Genomic DNA, 19,143 nt, shown 5'->3' on the forward strand with positions numbered 1-19,143 from the left:
CACATTAAAAATTTTGAATTGTAATAGACAATAGTGGTTGGTAATATGCTCTCAATTTTGATAGGGAGGGGGTGAGGGTATTTACGGTTTATTAAAGGACACATGGTATAAACCCCAGCTAAAATATTCCTTTCTGGTCCACTCCCTGACAAACAATGAACAGTAAGGCTTCTTATTAGTCACGGCTTATGTATGTTTGAACGAGGCATTTGTGGTAAACCATTTTGAAAGTTTGAAACCCGGCAAAAGAAAGCAAAACCAAATATACAAGAAAAGTTGGTAACGGTTTCTTCTGCCGCCTTCTATGGTAGCAAATATCATAGAAGGGTTGTAACTTTTTATTTTTTATTATTTTTATTATCATATATCTTATGCAGAGGAGAGCCTTTGTTTTTTGAATAAGCAGAAGGAAGAGGAGGCTCTGTGTTAGAATCTTTTCATTTTTGTAATTTGGGTTTCGAGAAGATGTTAAGATGGTCGATATCTGCTTTGCAATTAGCGGAGCTGTTTGTTAGCTCAGTGATGCATTTGCTGTATGGGTTTTACACATATAGCACGGCTGTGGCTGGGGACCTTTCTCAGGCTTTGAATGAATGGTTTTTTAAGCCTAATGCAAGTTTAGAGGTGAAAAGAGAAGATCCCAATGGGATCAATTTTGATGGTCTGCCTCCTATTGTATTGGTTCATGGCATTTTTGGATTTGGCAAGGGAGTATGTTTATGTTCTCCTCTCTCTCTCTCTCTTTTAATTCATTAATATGGGTTTTTAGTTTTAATCTGGAATTTTGACCTGTTGTTGGCAGAAATTGGGAGGATTATCATACTTTGCAGGGGCAGAGAAGAAAGATGAGAGGGTTCTTGTGCCAGATTTGGGATCTCTTACCAGCACATACGATAGGTAGGCCGCTTATAGCATAAATGCTTGCCATTTAGGTTTGATTTTGTATCTTTATATGAGATTTTTGAGAGGGTTTTGGTTGGTTTAAGGGCGCGTGAATTGTTCTATTATTTGAAAGGAGGGAAAGTTGATTATGGTGAAGAACACAGCAAGACTTGTGGCCACTCGCAGTTTGGACGAATTTATGAACAAGGCAAGCAGAAATTTCCCAGTTTTTATTGACTATTAATCTATTGTTGCTGTTTCTCTGTTTTAATTTGTTTACATGATATTGGTATGCAGGGCAATACCCAGAATGGGATGAAGATCACCCTATTCATTTTGTTGGCCATTCAGCTGGTGCTCAGGTTGTGCGTGTCTTGCAGCAGATGCTTGCTGATAAGGTTAGTCCATTTCCCATTCATATGCAGAGTCTTCTCTTATGACTTTTTTCTCATTCTGAGTCCTGATTATATGATTTTCTTTTTACCCAGGCATTCAACGGATATGAGAATACTTCTGAGAGCTGGGTATTAAGCGTAACATCCGTATCCGGGGCTTTCAATGGGACTACAAGAACTTATTTAGATGGCATGCAGTACGTTCCCTTTAAACTAATCTTCTTTGGCTTGAAAGCTTTAATTGAAGTGGAATCCTGCCATGCATATTTAGTAAATTTTGATATCCCTGGTATTGTGAGTCATTTGTGATTGAATTATGCCATAGAGTTTAGAATAATAGCAGCTTCGAGGTTAAAACTCAACTTGCATTCAAAACTGTATTTCATTTCCATGATGCTTTACCATTGATATTCATACCTTTTTCCTTGGATTTTGCTTCAACTCTGCCATGTCAAGAGTTTCTGATTCTTGTTTGCTGTGACTTCAATTGATTTCAGGCCAGAGGATGGGAGAACGATGAAACCTATATGTCTGCTGCAGCTGTGCCGCTTAGGAGTTATAATTTATGATTGGTTGGATATCCCCTGGCTAAAGGCCTACTATAATTTTGGTTTTGATCACTTTAACATGTCATGGAAAAAAGTAGGTCTTTGGGGTCTTTTTGACTACCTCTTGGGGAATGCGGGGCCATTCGCTACAGGAGATTGGATCCTTCCTGATCTGACAATTCAAGGGTCAATAAGACTGAACTGTCCTCTACAAACCTTTTCCAACACGTTCTATTTCAGCTATGCTACCAAGCGTACAAGGAAGATCCTGGGTGTCACAGTTCCTTCTAGCATTCTGGGTATACACCCTTTGCTTTTTATACGAGTACTACAGATGACCCAGTGGCGTCATCCTCCAGATGTTTCTCCCCCTTATAAAGGCTACAGGTGTGCTCTAAACAACACATACATCAACTTCTTCATATATAAATTCTCTGGTTGCTTTAATTTGATTGCTCAATGTTTTAAGTTTTACAACATCTTAATATCTTTGAAGAGCTTCCTTAATAAATTCTTATTTGATTAGACATAGGTATTTAGACCAAATGTCCACTTGCTTAAAAAATTGTCATGATATCACCAAGAATACCATGCAAAATCTCTAAACTTTCAAAGTATTAGCTTTCCTCCATGGATTGCATATGTATATATATATTTCAAATTTTTAGAAATTAGTTCATATCTATTTGAAATTATGGTCTTTCAGATAATTTTTTGAAAAGTAGTTTGAGTTTGGAAGTTTTGGGAACCTTTAATTTGAATCAAGTCACATCCTACTCATGCCTCATAAAAAAAATATTTGCAGGGATGAGGATTGGCGGGACAATGATGGAGCTCTTAACACGATATCCATGACTCACCCTCGTCTCCCAATTGAACACCCAAGCCGCTTTGTTGTGAATGATTCTGAGTGCCAACCCTTGCAGCCAGGCATATGGTTAGTATTACTCATTTCACTATCATTAACTTACTGGAGTTACTAATAAAATGGTAATGTTGAGTTTGATTTTAGAGTTCAATTACAAGATGGTTCTCTTTAACAACTTTGTTTGATTGGATGAATGGTTCCCTCCTGATGAGAAAGGGTTCATCCTGATGAACTAATAATTGATATTATGGAAAAATAGTCTACTTGCATTTTTACAATGATGATTAAATCTGTCAGAAAGTTGTTTGTTCTTCATTGCTAATTACAAATGTAAATAATTTTGGAACTAACTTGTTATTTGCTATTTTGTTATTGCCTTTTTGTTACCAGTGTCTTGTATTCAGAATGTTTCATTCTTTGTTGCTAGTGTTACAGAAAAAGAACAAAGAAAAATGTAAACCAACATGTAAATCTATAAAAGGTTAGGATCACGAATTCTAGTCTTAAAGAATCATTTGGAAGAAAACCATATGATTAATATAGAAATTCTACGATTGGCATTTAGAAAATTGCAAAAATGTTATGATGATAACAAACCTATGGACAGATAATGGCTTTGCATGCGCACTGAAAGTACTAGCTCTCCTACAGCTTCTCGGAGCTGATTTACAATTGCATTGATAATTGCAGGTATTACAAGATTATAAAGGGAGATCACATATTGTTCATTGTGAACAGAGAAAGAGCAGGCGTACAATTTGATCTGATATATGACAGCATATTCGAGCGTTGCAGGAAACATGTTTTTAGGAAAACTCCACAAACTTTACACGACCAAACTCCCGAATAGTCTAGCACTTGTTATTCTCGCACATATGCTACAAGTTTACGATAGGTTGAGGAAATCACAGCAGCTCTCATTGTGTTCCACCCCGCAAATTCTGTTCTCATCTCTCTTTTTTCAGCTCCTCCACATTTTTGGGCCCTGCTGAAGATGTAATAATTCCTTTTCGTTTCTATTTTTTCCTGGTACCAGTTCACCCTGTAGCTCTGTGAGGGACATCAGAATCAGTGTTTTATCTTACTAAATTTAGATGGGTTTTGGAAGAGACATTCTCAAATCCTTTGGTATTTTATGTTTTGTTTCTTTGCTTTTGCGCTAATTTTTTAAAAATGAAAGCCATATCCTGCGAATTAAGTCTTGTGTGTGCATATATATATATATATATATATATATATATATATATAGAGAGAGAGAGAGAGAGAGAGAGAGAGAGAGAGAGAGAGAGAGAGAGAGAGAGAGAGTATGCGTGATTTTTAAATTTTGGATTAGATTTTTTATTAATTTTTAAATTTGAAAAAGTTTTAATTGAATTTTCAATAGTTCAAATATGAGTCAATGTAGTTTTTTTCATTTGTTAAATCATTTAAATTGATAGTAAATTTTGCATGTCAATATATTACGTGAACTTTTTTATGGTTTTTAGATATATTGTAAAACAGAAAAGGCAAAAGACTAAAGATAAATTTTAACTAAATAAATAAAAAAAACAAAAATAGTAAATTTTATTGTGAAAGAGAGAAAGACTTTATTCTTTATTTTTTTTGGTTTTCTTTGCCTCAAATTGAAGGCTTGGATTCTAGGAAGGGAAAGTTTAGACAAGAAAAAGAGAGGTTAATAGTACTGCAAGGGAACATAATGAAAGCATTTTTGGTTGTGAATGGTGATTATATTTATGAAAAAGAGAAGCATCTCACTATTTTCAAAATTTCTCTTTTCTTCGCCAACAATAGTTTCACTGTTTATGATTGTAAAGGCCTTCTAGTCTTGTGAAGCGACTCGTACGGCCTTGACCTTTGTGATAAAGGTGAAATTGTTCTTATGGATGCTCATGGAAGATGTAGTCATTGTGAGAAAAAAGAAAGTATTTATTTTTCCATTTGAATGATTTGGCTCTGAATTCTGTTTAGTGAAATGGTTCTTTTATGATTTGATTTGGATAAATGGATATAAATTTGATTTTTATATGATTTAAGAAGCTTTGATAACTTATTCATAGAGGGTTTTGAATTTTGAGTCAACTTGCTTATATATATATTTTTTATTTATTTGGTATTCATTTTTTGTAATAATAAATGTGCAAAATTACCAGTTTCAGTTAAACCCCCAAAATTGCTAAAGTTTTTCTTTTTTCTTAATCCAGTTTAATTTTTTTAGTGGACATTGCAAATTGGTTGGATCAAGGCTACCAAAATTTTACGTAATAAAATTTTGGATCCAGGGGAAATTGAAAAAATTAATTATGCTGGATCTAGGGTTAATAGTATTGGACAAGAAGAAGAAGATAAGGGTTAAAAAATTTCATGTAATAAAAGTTTAAAAGAATATATGTTATGACATGTAGGATTTATCGTTAATTTAGATGATTCAGCAGACGTAAAGACTATATTGACACATATTTGAGCGATTAAGAACTCAATTAAAATTTTTAAAAATTTAAAAACTAATACAGAATCTTGCCTAAAGTTTAGGAACCACACATGCTATTAACTATATATATATATATATTATTATATATAAAAATGTAAACTCCAAAATTGTTAATAACGATCAACTTAAATACCCCTATTAATTTTTAAATTAACAAATTTATCCTTAAATATATAATTTTTATCAATTTATTTAACTTTAATTTAAATAAATTAAAATTAAAAATAGAATTTATGTGAAATTAAACTATTTAAAATTCTAAAATTTTAATTTTAAAAGTGTTAAAAGTGATTGGCTAAAATATCTTTAATAAATTTTTTATAAATTTTAATTTAAATAAAATTTTTATTATTAAACTTTTTTTTATAATTAAACTAAAAAAATGTTAAAATTAATTGACTGAAATACCCTTAATGAAATTTTAATTTTAAAAATATTACAAGTGATCGATTAAAATACTATTACTTTTTTTTATATAAATTTTAATTTAAATGAATTTTTTTATTATTAGACTTTTTTTATAAGTAAAATGTTTTTTCACATAAAAATAGACCGAGATCAAAGCTTAGTATACATAGGAATAAAACAATTATATGAAATTTGTTCATTTAGTTGTTTTAAAAATAATTAGAATTAAAATAAAATTTATGAGAAATTAAACTATTAATAATTTTAAAATTTTAATTTTAAAAATGTTTAAGTGATTTTCTAAAATATCTTTAGTAAAATTTTTTATAAATTTTAATTTAAATGAATTTTTTTATATTATACTATTTTTTATAATTAGACCAAAAAAGTGCTAAAAGTGATTAACTAAACACTTAATAAAATTTTAATTCTAAAAATATTAAAAGTGATTGATTAAATGCCATTAATAAATTTTTACAAATTTTAATTTAAACGATTTTGTTTTTATTATTAAACTTTTTTTATAATTAGACTAAAAAGTGTTAAAATTAATTGACAAAAATGCCTTTAATTAAATTTTAATTTAAAAAATGCAAGTTATCGATTAAAATACCATTAGTGATTTTTTATAAATTTTAATATAAATAAATTTTTTATTATTAGACATTGTTTTATAAGTAGAATGCTTTTTCACATCAAATGAAAATAAAAATAAAAAGAGATAAAAACTTAGTGTACATAGGAATAAAACAATTATATGAAGTTTATTTATTAGTTGTTATAAAAACAATTGTATATGCAGTTTATATTGATAAATAAATTCATTAAAGATAATCATAATTAAGTTATTAAAGTATATTTATTTTTTTTATTTTTTGCCTTTGAATTTTTTTGTTTTAATTTATCAACTATATATGTATGTTAATGATTTTATTATTTATATGTTTTATGAGTTGATTATTTGATCACTGATAACATAATTAAATTTTTTTAGTCTCTTGAAATAATTTTTTAACATATCATTCTTATATAAGTTAAAATCATAACTTATTATGCTAATACAAATATCAAAACTAAAATAAATAAATAAATAAATAAATATATAATACATTAAGTCTATATACAATATATATTAAGTTAATCTTTCTAAGATATTCTTCAAATTTTTTAGTTCATAGTAAAATAATACATATTAAAATAATCTTTATTGATGATTTAATCGAATGATTAGTATATATATTTTCATATCGTTAGAAAAGTACCATTGCATAGAAAAGATTAAAATTTTTTTAAGTGTTCTACTAGCAATTAAATTAATAAAATTTGTCTTATGTTTATATTTTTAGGTATCTAATTTTTGAGTAAAATTTTTGTTATATATATGATAAAAGTAATAAAAAAAATTTTACTAAATAAAATCTAAAAAACATAAATAGATAATATTTTTTTAAGAAATACTAAGTTCCTTATACCTTCGCATTCTCCTTAAAAAAATTCTTTCTATTAAAAAAAAAGATTGTATATTCCTAATAGAATGCTTTTTCATATCAAATAAAAATAAAAATGAAACGAGATCAAAATTTAGTGTACATAGGAATAAAATAATTATATGAAGTCTATTTATTTAATTGTTGTAAAAATAATTATATATGTATTTTATGTTGATAAATAAATTTATTAAAGATAATCATAATTAAGTCATTGAAGCATATTTGTTTGTTTTTTTTTTTTCTATTTTTTACCTTTCAATTTTTTGTTTTAATATATTAACTATATATGTATGTTAATGATTTTATTATTTATATATTTTATAAGTTAATCATTTGATCACTAATAACATAATTAAATCTTTTTAGTCTTTTGAAATAATTTTTTAATATATTATTTTTCAGTTTAGTCTAATATCTATAACTAATTTATCTTTTGTATTTTTTTCACTAGAATTTTATAATTGTTATTCCCATGAACAAAAACTAATATCAAATCAAATGCAAATTAATTATATCCCATTCACCAACAATTAGTACTATATGATTCATTGAACACTTTAATTAGGTTTTTCACTTATAGAATTAGATCATTCTGGAATGGTGGAGTTACTAGTAGCTTAGGATTGGGTTTTGTCAAATTACCATAACAATTGTTCATCTTGATTGAAACAATAATTAATTTAATTTTCTCTAAACTTTTATCTTAATTTGCATGTATATGATTAATTTATATCTTAAGATTATTTAATATTTCTCAATTGTATTAAATTACTCATTATTTTTTTGTCATCTAAGTGGTTGAACAACTTAACATGAATTATTATAAGTAAAAAATTATTAAGTGATGTAAAATTAATTATTTTTAGTGAATTCTTTCAAGATATGACAAATTCATCATATCCATCTTTTAAATGTGTTTATATCAAAATTACATTTATTCATGAAAATTATATTGTTAATTTTGAAAATGAAATTATTATAAATAGTCTTGATATTAGGTAACAAGTTTGTTACTCTTAGAATTGAAATTTTTTTAAGAAAACATGACAAGTATTTTATTTTATTTTAATTTTTAAAATTATATATTTTAATATTTTTATTTAATAAAAATTTACGTATAATAAAAATTTTCAAATAAAAGAAAAATTAAGCTTTCAATTGATAAGACGTACAATTATATTCAATTGATGGAAGCATTGAAAATTATTCTAAGCAAAAAAATGAGATGAAAGATTGATAGGTTATACATAACTTTATCTTCTCCATATAACAAAAAAAGTTAGTGTTGTATAATTTTTCAATGAAAATTACACAAATATATTGATTTCAAATTTCTTTAGGATTAATATAAAACTATTTTATTTGGAAAAAGAGTATATACTAATTCGTTTTCTCTTTTATATCAATTGAAGAATATTCATTGTTGTATCAAAAATTTTAATGTTGCCATATTAAGTAATATTTGTTCAAAAGAATTGAAATTCATTAAATTAATTATCATTTTACATCTAAAATAAAAATTATTATAAATTATAATTTAACTAAACTTAAAAGTGATTTAAAAGTATTCATTAGTATAATTCATTTGATAAAATTTTTATTTAATTGCGTATTTAGTAGTTCAATCATTTTGGATTTTAACTTTTTATAATTTTGATTTAGATTTTAAACTTAAAGTTAGCGACCAGTTAGATTGAGTCAAGTTTTATCATTTAATTCTATTCATAGTGTACTCAATTATTCACTTATGTACTTGAGCAAACTTGATTTAATAATTGGTACATGCTTCTTTTTGTTTAAAAAGTTGGATTCAAATCATCCAAAATTCAAATAAAAAAATATATACTTAATTACTTATAATTGCAATTTCACTTTATAAAACTCTTAAAATTTATTAACTAATTTAACTACAAAGACAATAAAAATAAAATATTGAAGATTAAGGAAAAAAGTTTAAATAAGATTTTAAATTTTATGAAAGATGAATAACTAATATTGGATTTTGATTCGATTACTATTTCAATTTAAATTTTAATTATGTCCAATCATTTCAGGTTTTAAATAACTACTAAGTTGTTAACTTTTTAAAATCAATTGAAAACAAGTCAAGTTAGTTCATTTCTATAATTATATGAATTATATTATTTTTAATTAAATTAAAATTTAAAATGAGTAAAAAATTTATTTATACTCAATTTTGAGTTTTGAATTGTTTCAAATTTAAGTTGATTAATCTATGTTATTTTAGCTATACTTTTATGACACTAATAATAAATTTCAAAATAGAATGAGAACACAACACAATGAAAATATACACTACAGGAAAATGGCGTATTAACGGAAGTTTTGTAGCGACCATTCACTTACAAACGTCGCTAGCTTCCATGTTTTTATAAAACTTCAGGCGTTTATTATCAAAATGTCACTAAATTTTCAAATAGTGACGTTGGTACTTATAAATGCTATTCAAGACTAGATATCAGTGGCGTTTTTGGATAAAAACGCCTTGAATAATTTTTATTAAAAATTTTATGTCATAAAAAATTATATGAGCTTATTGAAGGCGTTTTCCACAAGAAACGCCTTCAATAATTTGACCAAAAAATTTCACAAGCTTATAAAAAATGTTTGGATCATATGGATGTTTACCATTAGGTTGTAGGTTCGATCCCTCTATTTAGCCTTTTTTTTATTTTTTGCACATATTATTTGTAATTGATTATTCTAGGTGTTTTCTTGGCAAAAATGTTTTCACCAATTGCTTTAAAAATTTTTTTAGAGAATATTGAAGGCGTTTTTCTTAGAGAGACGCCTTTAATAATCCATATGTGTTTTTGGCCTATGGATTCTTGAAGGCGTTTTTGGCCGAACTCGCCTTCTATAATCCAATAAGTAAGTTTTTGTTGTGATTATTAAATGTGGTTTTTGTCAAAAATGCCTTTAATAAATCAGAGACAAAAGTTGGAAGGGATGTTTGAAGGCGTTTTTAGCTTAAAACGTCTTTAATATTCACAACGATAAATTTTAATAGACGGATTATTGAATGCGGTTATATCCAAAAAATGCCTTCAAAACCATTTTAGTTGGTATTATTGAAGGTAATTTTGGTAAAAAACGCCTTCAATGTTTTCTGTTAGGGATGATTGAAGGCGTTTTCTTGCTAAAAATGCTTTCATTAATCCCATCAAAATAACATATTTGATATTGTATATATGTAGTCATTTGCAAGTTTTTTCCTAAAAAAATGTTTGCTGTCAATTGTATATTTATGCCTAGAAAACATTTGGTTTATATATCTGATACCATGAATTACATTTTAGAATTTACATAATGAACATTGTTGTATTTCAATATATTGACCACACATTTGAAATTAAAACTGATAACATTGCCGAATTAATATACTTTTTTGAAATAATCATACTCAGTAATTTATTAAGTACACATAATATATTCATATTAAGTATAACAATAATATTAAACCAATACCCCAATGTACAAACTTAAAGTTTTCATTCAACATGGCATGTTAAAAACATTATAACAATTTGTTTCATATATATTTACATTCAACCAACAATGTCTAACATGAAGGTTTATCAACATTGATAAATGATAATACATAATCACACCATTCTTTACAGACTTCATCCAGTTTTTCTTTCGAGAAACTTTCTTTACCTTTCCATTAAAATAAATATCAGAAGTAAATGTTAAGAAATGAGAACATAATGTACCTTTTTATTTTTTTTAAGATATAAAAAGTTTATAAAATTTATACTAACCTTGAATGGTGTGATCATAAAATCATGTAACACTATCTCTCACATAAAATGAAAGATATAATATCCACATTTAGTATTATCGGGTTGACGAGGTACCTGAAAATTAAATTGAGTAGGTTTAGAAAATATTTATCTACACAAACTCAGCATAAAAAATAATATATTTCACATTTACTGGTAATGACACCTATTTCAGTTTTTTTTATCTTCTTATTGAATGTAGATATTACCCTAAATTAAAAAGAAAAAAATTACTTAATACATAAATAAAATTACTTATGAAGAAACAAAATATATATAATATAATAAAGTGTAATACCTCTTTATAAAAGTTTGAATATCGGGGTTAGGCATCACCATTGGATTAACTGAATTAAGTAAGTATGACGTTAGTGATTTGGTGTCAATCACAATCAACACCCAATAACGATTGCAAAATAATAATAATGATATACTCAGATTATGCATATGATCAGATTTGGGTAAGGTTGGATTAATTAAGGTTAGAATACAGCTTACTGAGCATTATACGAGAGCAAATAATAATCAACCGATCTTTTCATGCATAGGATCACATGATTAGCATGATAAGTGATTATGCCACTTTGCTCACTAATGAAGTTGAGGTCAATAAATCTAAATCTGTTAGTCAACTGTCTCTCATTGAGCTTTTTATATAGGAAGCTGCACAATAACAATCAACACTGCTAGTTAGTATTACACCCTAATATAGATTACTATATATTGAATGTGTATATTTGTATTTATAAGCTAACCTCATATAAGCAACGATATCAACAGCTGATAATTCATCTAGTTCATAAAATTCTTTAACCTCCTCCACACTAATGAAAGAAAATGATGGTTTATCAAATAACCTTCCTCAGACTCAATAATTATGAAGTTTCCTTCGGATAAATGCTCCAGCGAATATTTGGATAACTCATCCATGAAAGCCTGAGCAAGGGTCATACTGTGAGTCTGAACATCTTGCTACAATATTTAATGAAATATAAGTATTAAAACCAAATCAATCAATATGATAAACAAATTAATATTCAAATTATAAACAATATCATACTTCTTAGGTGGTAGAAGAGGATGGGATCGCTTTCTTACTTCCAACGAAAGTTTCTCGTACGGGGAAGATGCTATCAGGCCGGGCTACCGGCATAACCTTCTGCATTGCTACCAACATGGACTCCAAAGCAGCGAGTCTTTGCTGTTTGTCATTAAGGCATTACTCCTAGTCATTAATTTGTTGCTGTTGTTGCTAAATTATTGCTTCATATTATGCATTTCTCATTCGTTAGGTTTTTGGTTGTTTACCGAAAAATGTTGATGGCAAGATAAATTTACCAACCCCACGAACCCGACTATGCCTTTCTTTAGCGCCTAATGCTAAAGACAAAAGATCTTTTCCATATTGGGTTGCCAGTTCACCAGATTTGACTTTGACAGCATAATTATCCTGAAAGACAATAATCAATTAGGCTATAACAACAAATCTATACAAGCTAGTATACATTCATGGATACAACCATAATGCCAATCATATATTATATCAAAAAAATAGTTATACATACAATCTTTTTTACCATTTCCTCGGTTGCTCCATCTACGAAGGATCCATCTACGAAGGATCCATCATTCTGTAGATGTCCTTATTTCCAGACATCCCATATGAAAACTTCTGTGCCAAAGCTCGCTGATTCTTATTAAATTATCACAATAAAAAAATCAGAATGTATGAAATGAATGTTCATAAATATTCATTAATGAGTATAAAATAAGTGTGCGAATACATAAAAGCTGATACTTCACATTTACATATCTCTTTCTTATTGTCCGATGGTGATATTGTTGTTTGGCCCAAATGTCCCGTTGTTATTTTTTGATTTTCTACAAAATCAAGAAATTATGTCAATCACATATGAAGATCAAAGGCTACATTGCATAAAGACTTATAAACAATTTTTAATGAAAATGGGTTTGCGTACTGAAAAATCTTTTAAAAGCTGATATTAAACAAAATTTATCCAATTTTCAACACTTATGACATTTGCATATACTGCAGGTGAAACAGTCAATACATCACCTTTACCAGCCAATGGTAAAATATATTGGGTTGTCAATTTACTTTTAAAATCTTTGAATGCTTTTTCAGTAGATTACAACATAATCTTTTTACAATCAATTGGGATGTCGAATCGCTCCTAAATAAGTTAACACAATTAGTATGAATACATTGAATTTCAATTAATTGATCATTTAATAAATTTTATGAAATAGTTGAATAAACATACCACAACCGACTGCTATTTATCATCTTTGAGATCATTAGGAACTCGTCGCCAATCGGTATGTGTAATTGAAATCGTACGACGGATGATGGCTCCAATATGAGTAGCCATCTTGGTAACTTCTTTAGACACAGGCTGCTCACTTTGATTGAAGTCAACATGTTTTTTTTTGTGTCAGTCACTTTGATTTATTTATTTGGGCCCCTTCCCTTTCATTTTTGGCCTACACGTTTGTCTTGTGCATGTTCATTAGAAGGAGAATGATGTTGTTTAGAGTCTATAATACTTGCAATCTTGATCATAATTATATGAATTACACAATATGATCGTCTAAATTGAATACTGTAAGTAATTTAATACAACCACTACCATACTTCATATAAAAACACCATTCAGCAATGTGCTAAGACACACCCTTCAGCAAACCTAAAAACACCATTCAACATATGATTCATCCCTCAAATTTCATACAAACCCATTCAGTAAAATAATATCAGACAACAAGATTGAGCAATTCATTCAGCATATATATGATTCAGACCTCCAATACCATACAATACCATTCAACATTGCAATATCAGACTATAAGGTTCAGCAAACCACAATATTTAATGCGTACTACATAGAAATAGCATACTTGCAATATGCATAGAATTTTGGATGACTATGTTTACGGTGATGTTAATAAAAATATAATACACGCATATGTCAATATTAAAAAATTGAAAAAATAAAAAATCTCTATCCAATATTGTAAATAATATAGTAAACTAAAAAAAAAGATTTACCGATAAAAACAGAGGTGCGTAACGTTGATTTGTTGAAGGTCAGTGGCGACGATAGGGATAAAGATACCAATGGTGTGATAGAAATGTGTTTAAGGGTTTGGTTTAATAACATAGCTTTTAATCGTTATGTGTTCTAGCAGTCTATGGATTCCAATGTTCAAGGCAGAGAAATGAATATAAAATTAATTATTAAAGGCATTTTCATGGAACAACACCTTCAATAATCCCTTAAAAATTTTATTGGAGATTATTAAAGGTATTTTTTACAAAAAAAATGCCTTTAATTTAAGAACATTTTTTTTCAACTAACTTATTAAAGATGTTTATCCTTAATAAATGCCTTTTACAATTCATAAAAATTGTAAAAGGCATTTTCAGTAGAAAATCGCCTTCAATAATGATGGATTTTAATCGTTTATAACAAATTATTGAAGACGTTTTGTAATAAAAGATGCCTTTAATAATCCCAAAAATATTTTTAAGAAAAATATTGAAGGCGTTGTTATATGCAAACGCCTTCACTATTTATTTACAAAATCTAATAGGAATTATTAAAGGTATTTTTCTTGAATATACGCATTCAATAACCATGTTAAAATTTATGTAACGGTATAGTGAAGGCATTTTATAGTAGAGGCGTCTTTAATAATTTTTAAATTTTTTTGAGGGAAAATATTGAAGGCATCTGTTATTAACAAATGCCTTCAGTGATGGATTACTAAGTGTAAAGGTATATTGAAGGTATTTTTTTGAATAAACACCTTCTATAACCATCGTGGAGTATTGAAGGCGTTTTATAATAAAAGACGCCTTTAATAATCCCATCGAGGTATATTGAAGGTATTTTACAGTAAAAGACGTCTTTAATAATGTCTAAAATTTTTAGAAGGAAAATACTTAAGGCATCTGTTATTAACAAATGCCTTCCGTAATGGATTACTAAGTTTAAGGGTATATTGAAGTGCATTTTCGAATAAACGCATTCTATAACAATCGTGGTATATTGAAGGTGATTTATTGTAGAAGACGTTGTTAATAATTAATAACAGGGATGCTTAAAGGCATTTTTATTTAATATACACCTTCAATTACTATTTTTCAGTAGAAGACTTAAAATAAAAGTACTTGAAAATTATTCAATGCGTTAGTACCTAAAATAAAATATTAGCATTTAGTAATGGTATTTTTCTACAATAAACGCCTTTAGTATTCGTCATAAAATTTGAGAATTGGATCACATGATTACGTTTTGCACTAGAACATGCCTTCAATAAATTACAGGCATTTTTAAAAGAAAACGCCTTTAATATACCCAAACGGTGAAGGCATTTCTTGTAGAAAATTGCCTTCACTGATATGAGGGTGTTATTGAAGGCGTATTATGTAAAAATCACCTTTCATAAACACATAAAATATTGATGGCATTTTTTATGTCTTAAACACCTTTAATAATCTCAAACAATTCCACTACGACACTGGTGAAGATGCTTATAATATATTCAAAAAATATTTAGGATTGAATTATTGTAGGCATTTTTCTTAGTAAACGCCTTTCATAATCCTGTCCAATAAAAATCTTTCCAAATTTAGCCCATCCAATCACAAACTTCAAGCTTCATATTCATTATTATACTATTTCTCTTTCTAGACCAAGTACAATTTACTTTCCCTTTTCTTTAGCTTTTAGTATTCGAGCATTATCTTTTAGAACCCTAGTTTAACTATTCATTACTTATTTACTTTAGCTTGTACTTCATTAGACTATTCCTTTAGCTTTTCTAATTCGTAATTTTTTTTTGTGTAAACAATTTTCTCCAAAACTCACCTTATTTCACCTTATGTCAACCCAAACTATAAATACTCTTGGGTACTATCAACATTAGCAGCAGAGTTTTAACATTCAAGGGCTTTGGTAGCTGATAAATTACTTCACAACAAGAAGTTCTCGTTTTATATAAGTACTGGTCTTGTTATTATCTTTTGTTTAAAACATAGTAAACTTAAGTATTGTACATGTTTATTTTCATATAAATTATTTATATACATTTGGTATGATAATGTAGCAAGTACTAAATGGATAAGAGTTGGATACAAAAATCAAGATTAAGTCAAAAATATAAAGATGGAGTGAAAAATTTTCTTCATTTTGCATTTAAGAATACAAGTAAAGATAATATGATATTATACCCATGTGTGAAGTGTGCTAATATCGAGTGGCAAATGTGTCAAGTTATTTTTGAACATTTAATTTGTATTGGATTTCTATCGGGATATGTTAATTGGTATTTTCATGGAGAGTCTATACCATCAAGGTTTTCCACTAGAGTTCCTTCAACTTCAAAGGCTTTCCAATAACAACATGATCCTTTTATAGCAGATGACATTTAAGGTATATTGCGAGATGCTTTTAACATTCATAACCAACATTTTTGTAATCTTTCTCCCTAAATTGAAGGATTTAATCAGTCCAATATTGAAATGCATGAATTTGGTGAACCTAGGATAGGTGTACGTGACCAACAACCTAGAAGAGAAGCATCAAAGTTTTATAGGTTGTGTTAGCTCAAAGATTTGAAATAAACCAAGAGAGGGGGTGAATTGGTTTTAATGAAGTTTTCAAAAACAATATTCAATAAGCATAAATTTTGTTAAACAATTAAACACAATAATTGAAAGTAAATAAGAGATAGAGATAGAGATAGAGAAAATAACACCGTGAATTATAGAGGTTCGGTCATTCCTTAGGCACCTACGTCTTATCCCTTAGCCTTTCTTGCCAAGTAGTTCAATCCACTATAAGTGTTAAAGATTACAACTAAGCTTCTTTAAGCTTTACAAACTCAACACAATATACTCTTAAAGGTTATCATCCCCTTTAAGCTTACAAACTCACAAAATAAAAAAATGAAGTGTTTTGCACACTCTAAGAACCTCACAAAGGTTGGGTGTTTGCTAAGTTGAAGTAAACAAAGGTATAGACAAGAGAATGATGAATGAACAACAAAAATAGTTTGGATACAATAAATGCAAAAAGTTAGGTGTTTGCAAAGTTGAAGTAAACAAATGTATAGACAAAAGAATGATGAATGAACAACAAAAATAGTTTGGATACAATAAATACAAAGATATAGACTTTGAAGCTTTAAAAACTCTTGATTATTTGAGAGAATGAAAATATTGCTTCTTGACTCTTGCTCTCTTGATTCTTTTATCTTCTTGGTGTGTTGGAGTGCCCTATTTATAGAAAAATTGATGAACTAACCATTGGGGAAGCTTGGAGTGAAGAAATGTCCTTTGAAAGCATGAAGAAGTAACCGTTGGAGCATTCTGGGCAAGAACCGATCGATCCCTTCCATGAAGAGATTGATTGGTTCATATTTTGAATCATTTTTCACTTGAAAATTGCCTAACCGATCGATCCCCTATGTGGGGGGATCGATCCTTTTTCTGAAAATTCAGTCTTGGGGCATTCTGGTTGAAAACCAATCGATCCCTTCTAGAGGGGATCAATCTTGTCCATGCTGGGTGGTAGTTTCATGTTTTGTACTCTACTCACTAATTTGATTATAACTTGAGTTATACAAATCAAAATTACAAACCGTTTGAAGATTTGGAAACTAGACTTAAAGGACTTTCTATCATATAAAGCATTACTTTAATTCACTGTGTACGAATTATAGTGAATTTTCAAAATTATCCGTTGTGCAGTTTTTCTGACAATTGTAGAGTGTCTAGTAAAAATTCAAAATCTTTTCTTAAAAAATTTAGATTTAGATTTTGTTTAATCCATTAGAAAGTAGACTCAAAGAGATTTCCAACCATATAAAATTCAAATATTAAAACTTTGTGAATTAATACAAAAAAATAAAACAAATTTAATGTTGGAAAACCGTGTTCTTGTAAAACAGTTTTCTTAAGTTAATCTATTTCTCAAAACTAATATTGTCAAAATTGTATTAAGTCCAAAATGAATAAGTTCACTTTAAAACCAACAATTGGACTATCATTTAAGCTCAAATAAATAATCTTTAAAAGTAAATTTAGTTTGAGAAATATGAAAACAAAGAAAGGTTTGTTTAAGCTTTGAAAATCATATTATTTATTCAGTACCAAAATATAAAACTTAAGAACATGTACTAAATAAATCTTTTTCAAAATCTTGATCAAGTTTATTTAGCTTTAATATTTTGTCATTTCAAAATAAGGATAAATTCAAGGCCAACAAGTTGCTTAAGGAGATGAATGAAAAACTTTTTGAGGGATCGAAGATTCAAGGTTGTCTTTCTGTGTTCATCTTTTTCACTTGAAATACTTATGTGGATGAATGAAAAACTCACTGACTTTATTATTATAGTTTATGAAAAAAATATTTTCTTTTGTAAAAATTTCTGAATCTTGTAAAGAATCAAAGAAAATGATCAAGGATTTAGGTCTCGGATATGAGAAAATTCATAGTTGTCCCAATGATTGCATGTTGTACTGAAGGGATAGAAAAAATCAAGAATCTTATCATTTGTGTGGTATTTCTAGTTGGGTAGACAAAAATCTCGATGAAAGGTTGAATGATGATAGTGATGAAGTAAGTGTAAAAAAGAAGCCTGTTAAGATTTTACGTTTTTTTTCATTAATACCAAGACTTCAACGACTCTTCATGTCTTCCAAAACTGCAGATTCAATGAGGTGGCATAATGAGAAATGGACGGATGATGGATCATTAAGGCATCTTGTAAATTATTTGGCATGAAAATAATTTGATTCTAAGTTTCTAGACTTTGCATTTGATCCTTGAAAGATTATACTTGGACTAGCATCTGATGAATTCAACCCGTTCAAAATGATGAGTACTTCTTATAGTACTTGACCAGTTGTATTAATTCCTCATAATTTGTCACTATAGATTTCTATGAAGCCACAGTCATTTATATTGTCTACGATAATTCTTAGGAAAAAAAGTTTGAGTAATAATATAGACATCTACTTACAACCTCTTATTAAAAAGTTAAATCTGAAAAAGAGTTGAGACCTATGATGCATCAAAAGAAGAGAATTTCAATATACGTGCTGCTTTATTATGGACTATCAAAGATTTTTCTTCTTATACGAATTTATCTGGTTGAAGTACAAAAGGTTATTATGCTTATCCATATTATGCTGTACAAATATGTTCGACGTGGTTACCTAATGG

At 28.1% G+C, this 19,143-nt stretch overlaps 1 protein-coding gene across 1 annotated transcript; it reads left to right on the top strand.

The window, feature by feature from the left end:
- Positions 1-222: 222 nt before the first annotated feature.
- LOC111288530 (uncharacterized) lies at positions 223-3,814 on the top strand. The gene is made up of 8 exons (XM_022879454.2): positions 223-711; positions 803-897; positions 987-1,090; positions 1,180-1,280; positions 1,371-1,474; positions 1,775-2,212; positions 2,631-2,762; positions 3,384-3,814. The coding sequence occupies exons 1-8, from the start codon at positions 466-468 to the stop codon at positions 3,541-3,543; spliced, it is 1,380 nt and encodes a 459-aa protein (XP_022735189.2). The 5' UTR covers positions 223-465; the 3' UTR covers positions 3,544-3,814.
- Positions 3,815-19,143: the final 15,329 nt, after the last annotated feature.

This window comes from Durio zibethinus, chromosome 4, assembly GCF_047325235.1.
Source record: "Durio zibethinus cultivar Kanyao isolate XHJ-2024 chromosome 4, ASM4732523v1, whole genome shotgun sequence".
Classification (NCBI taxonomy): Eukaryota; Viridiplantae; Streptophyta; class Magnoliopsida; order Malvales; family Malvaceae; genus Durio; species Durio zibethinus.

Excerpts from the sequence above, each read along its gene's own strand:
- LOC111288530 (XM_022879454.2), top strand. The coding sequence starts at position 466 with ATGTTAAGATGGTCGATATCTGCTTTGCAATTAGCGGAGCTGTTTGTT. Across the intron at positions 712-802 it reads TTTTTGGATTTGGCAAGGGA|AAATTGGGAGGATTATCATA; the intron begins GTATGTTTATGT and ends TGTTGTTGGCAG. Across the intron at positions 898-986 it reads CTTACCAGCACATACGATAG|GGCGCGTGAATTGTTCTATT; the intron begins GTAGGCCGCTTA and ends GGTTGGTTTAAG.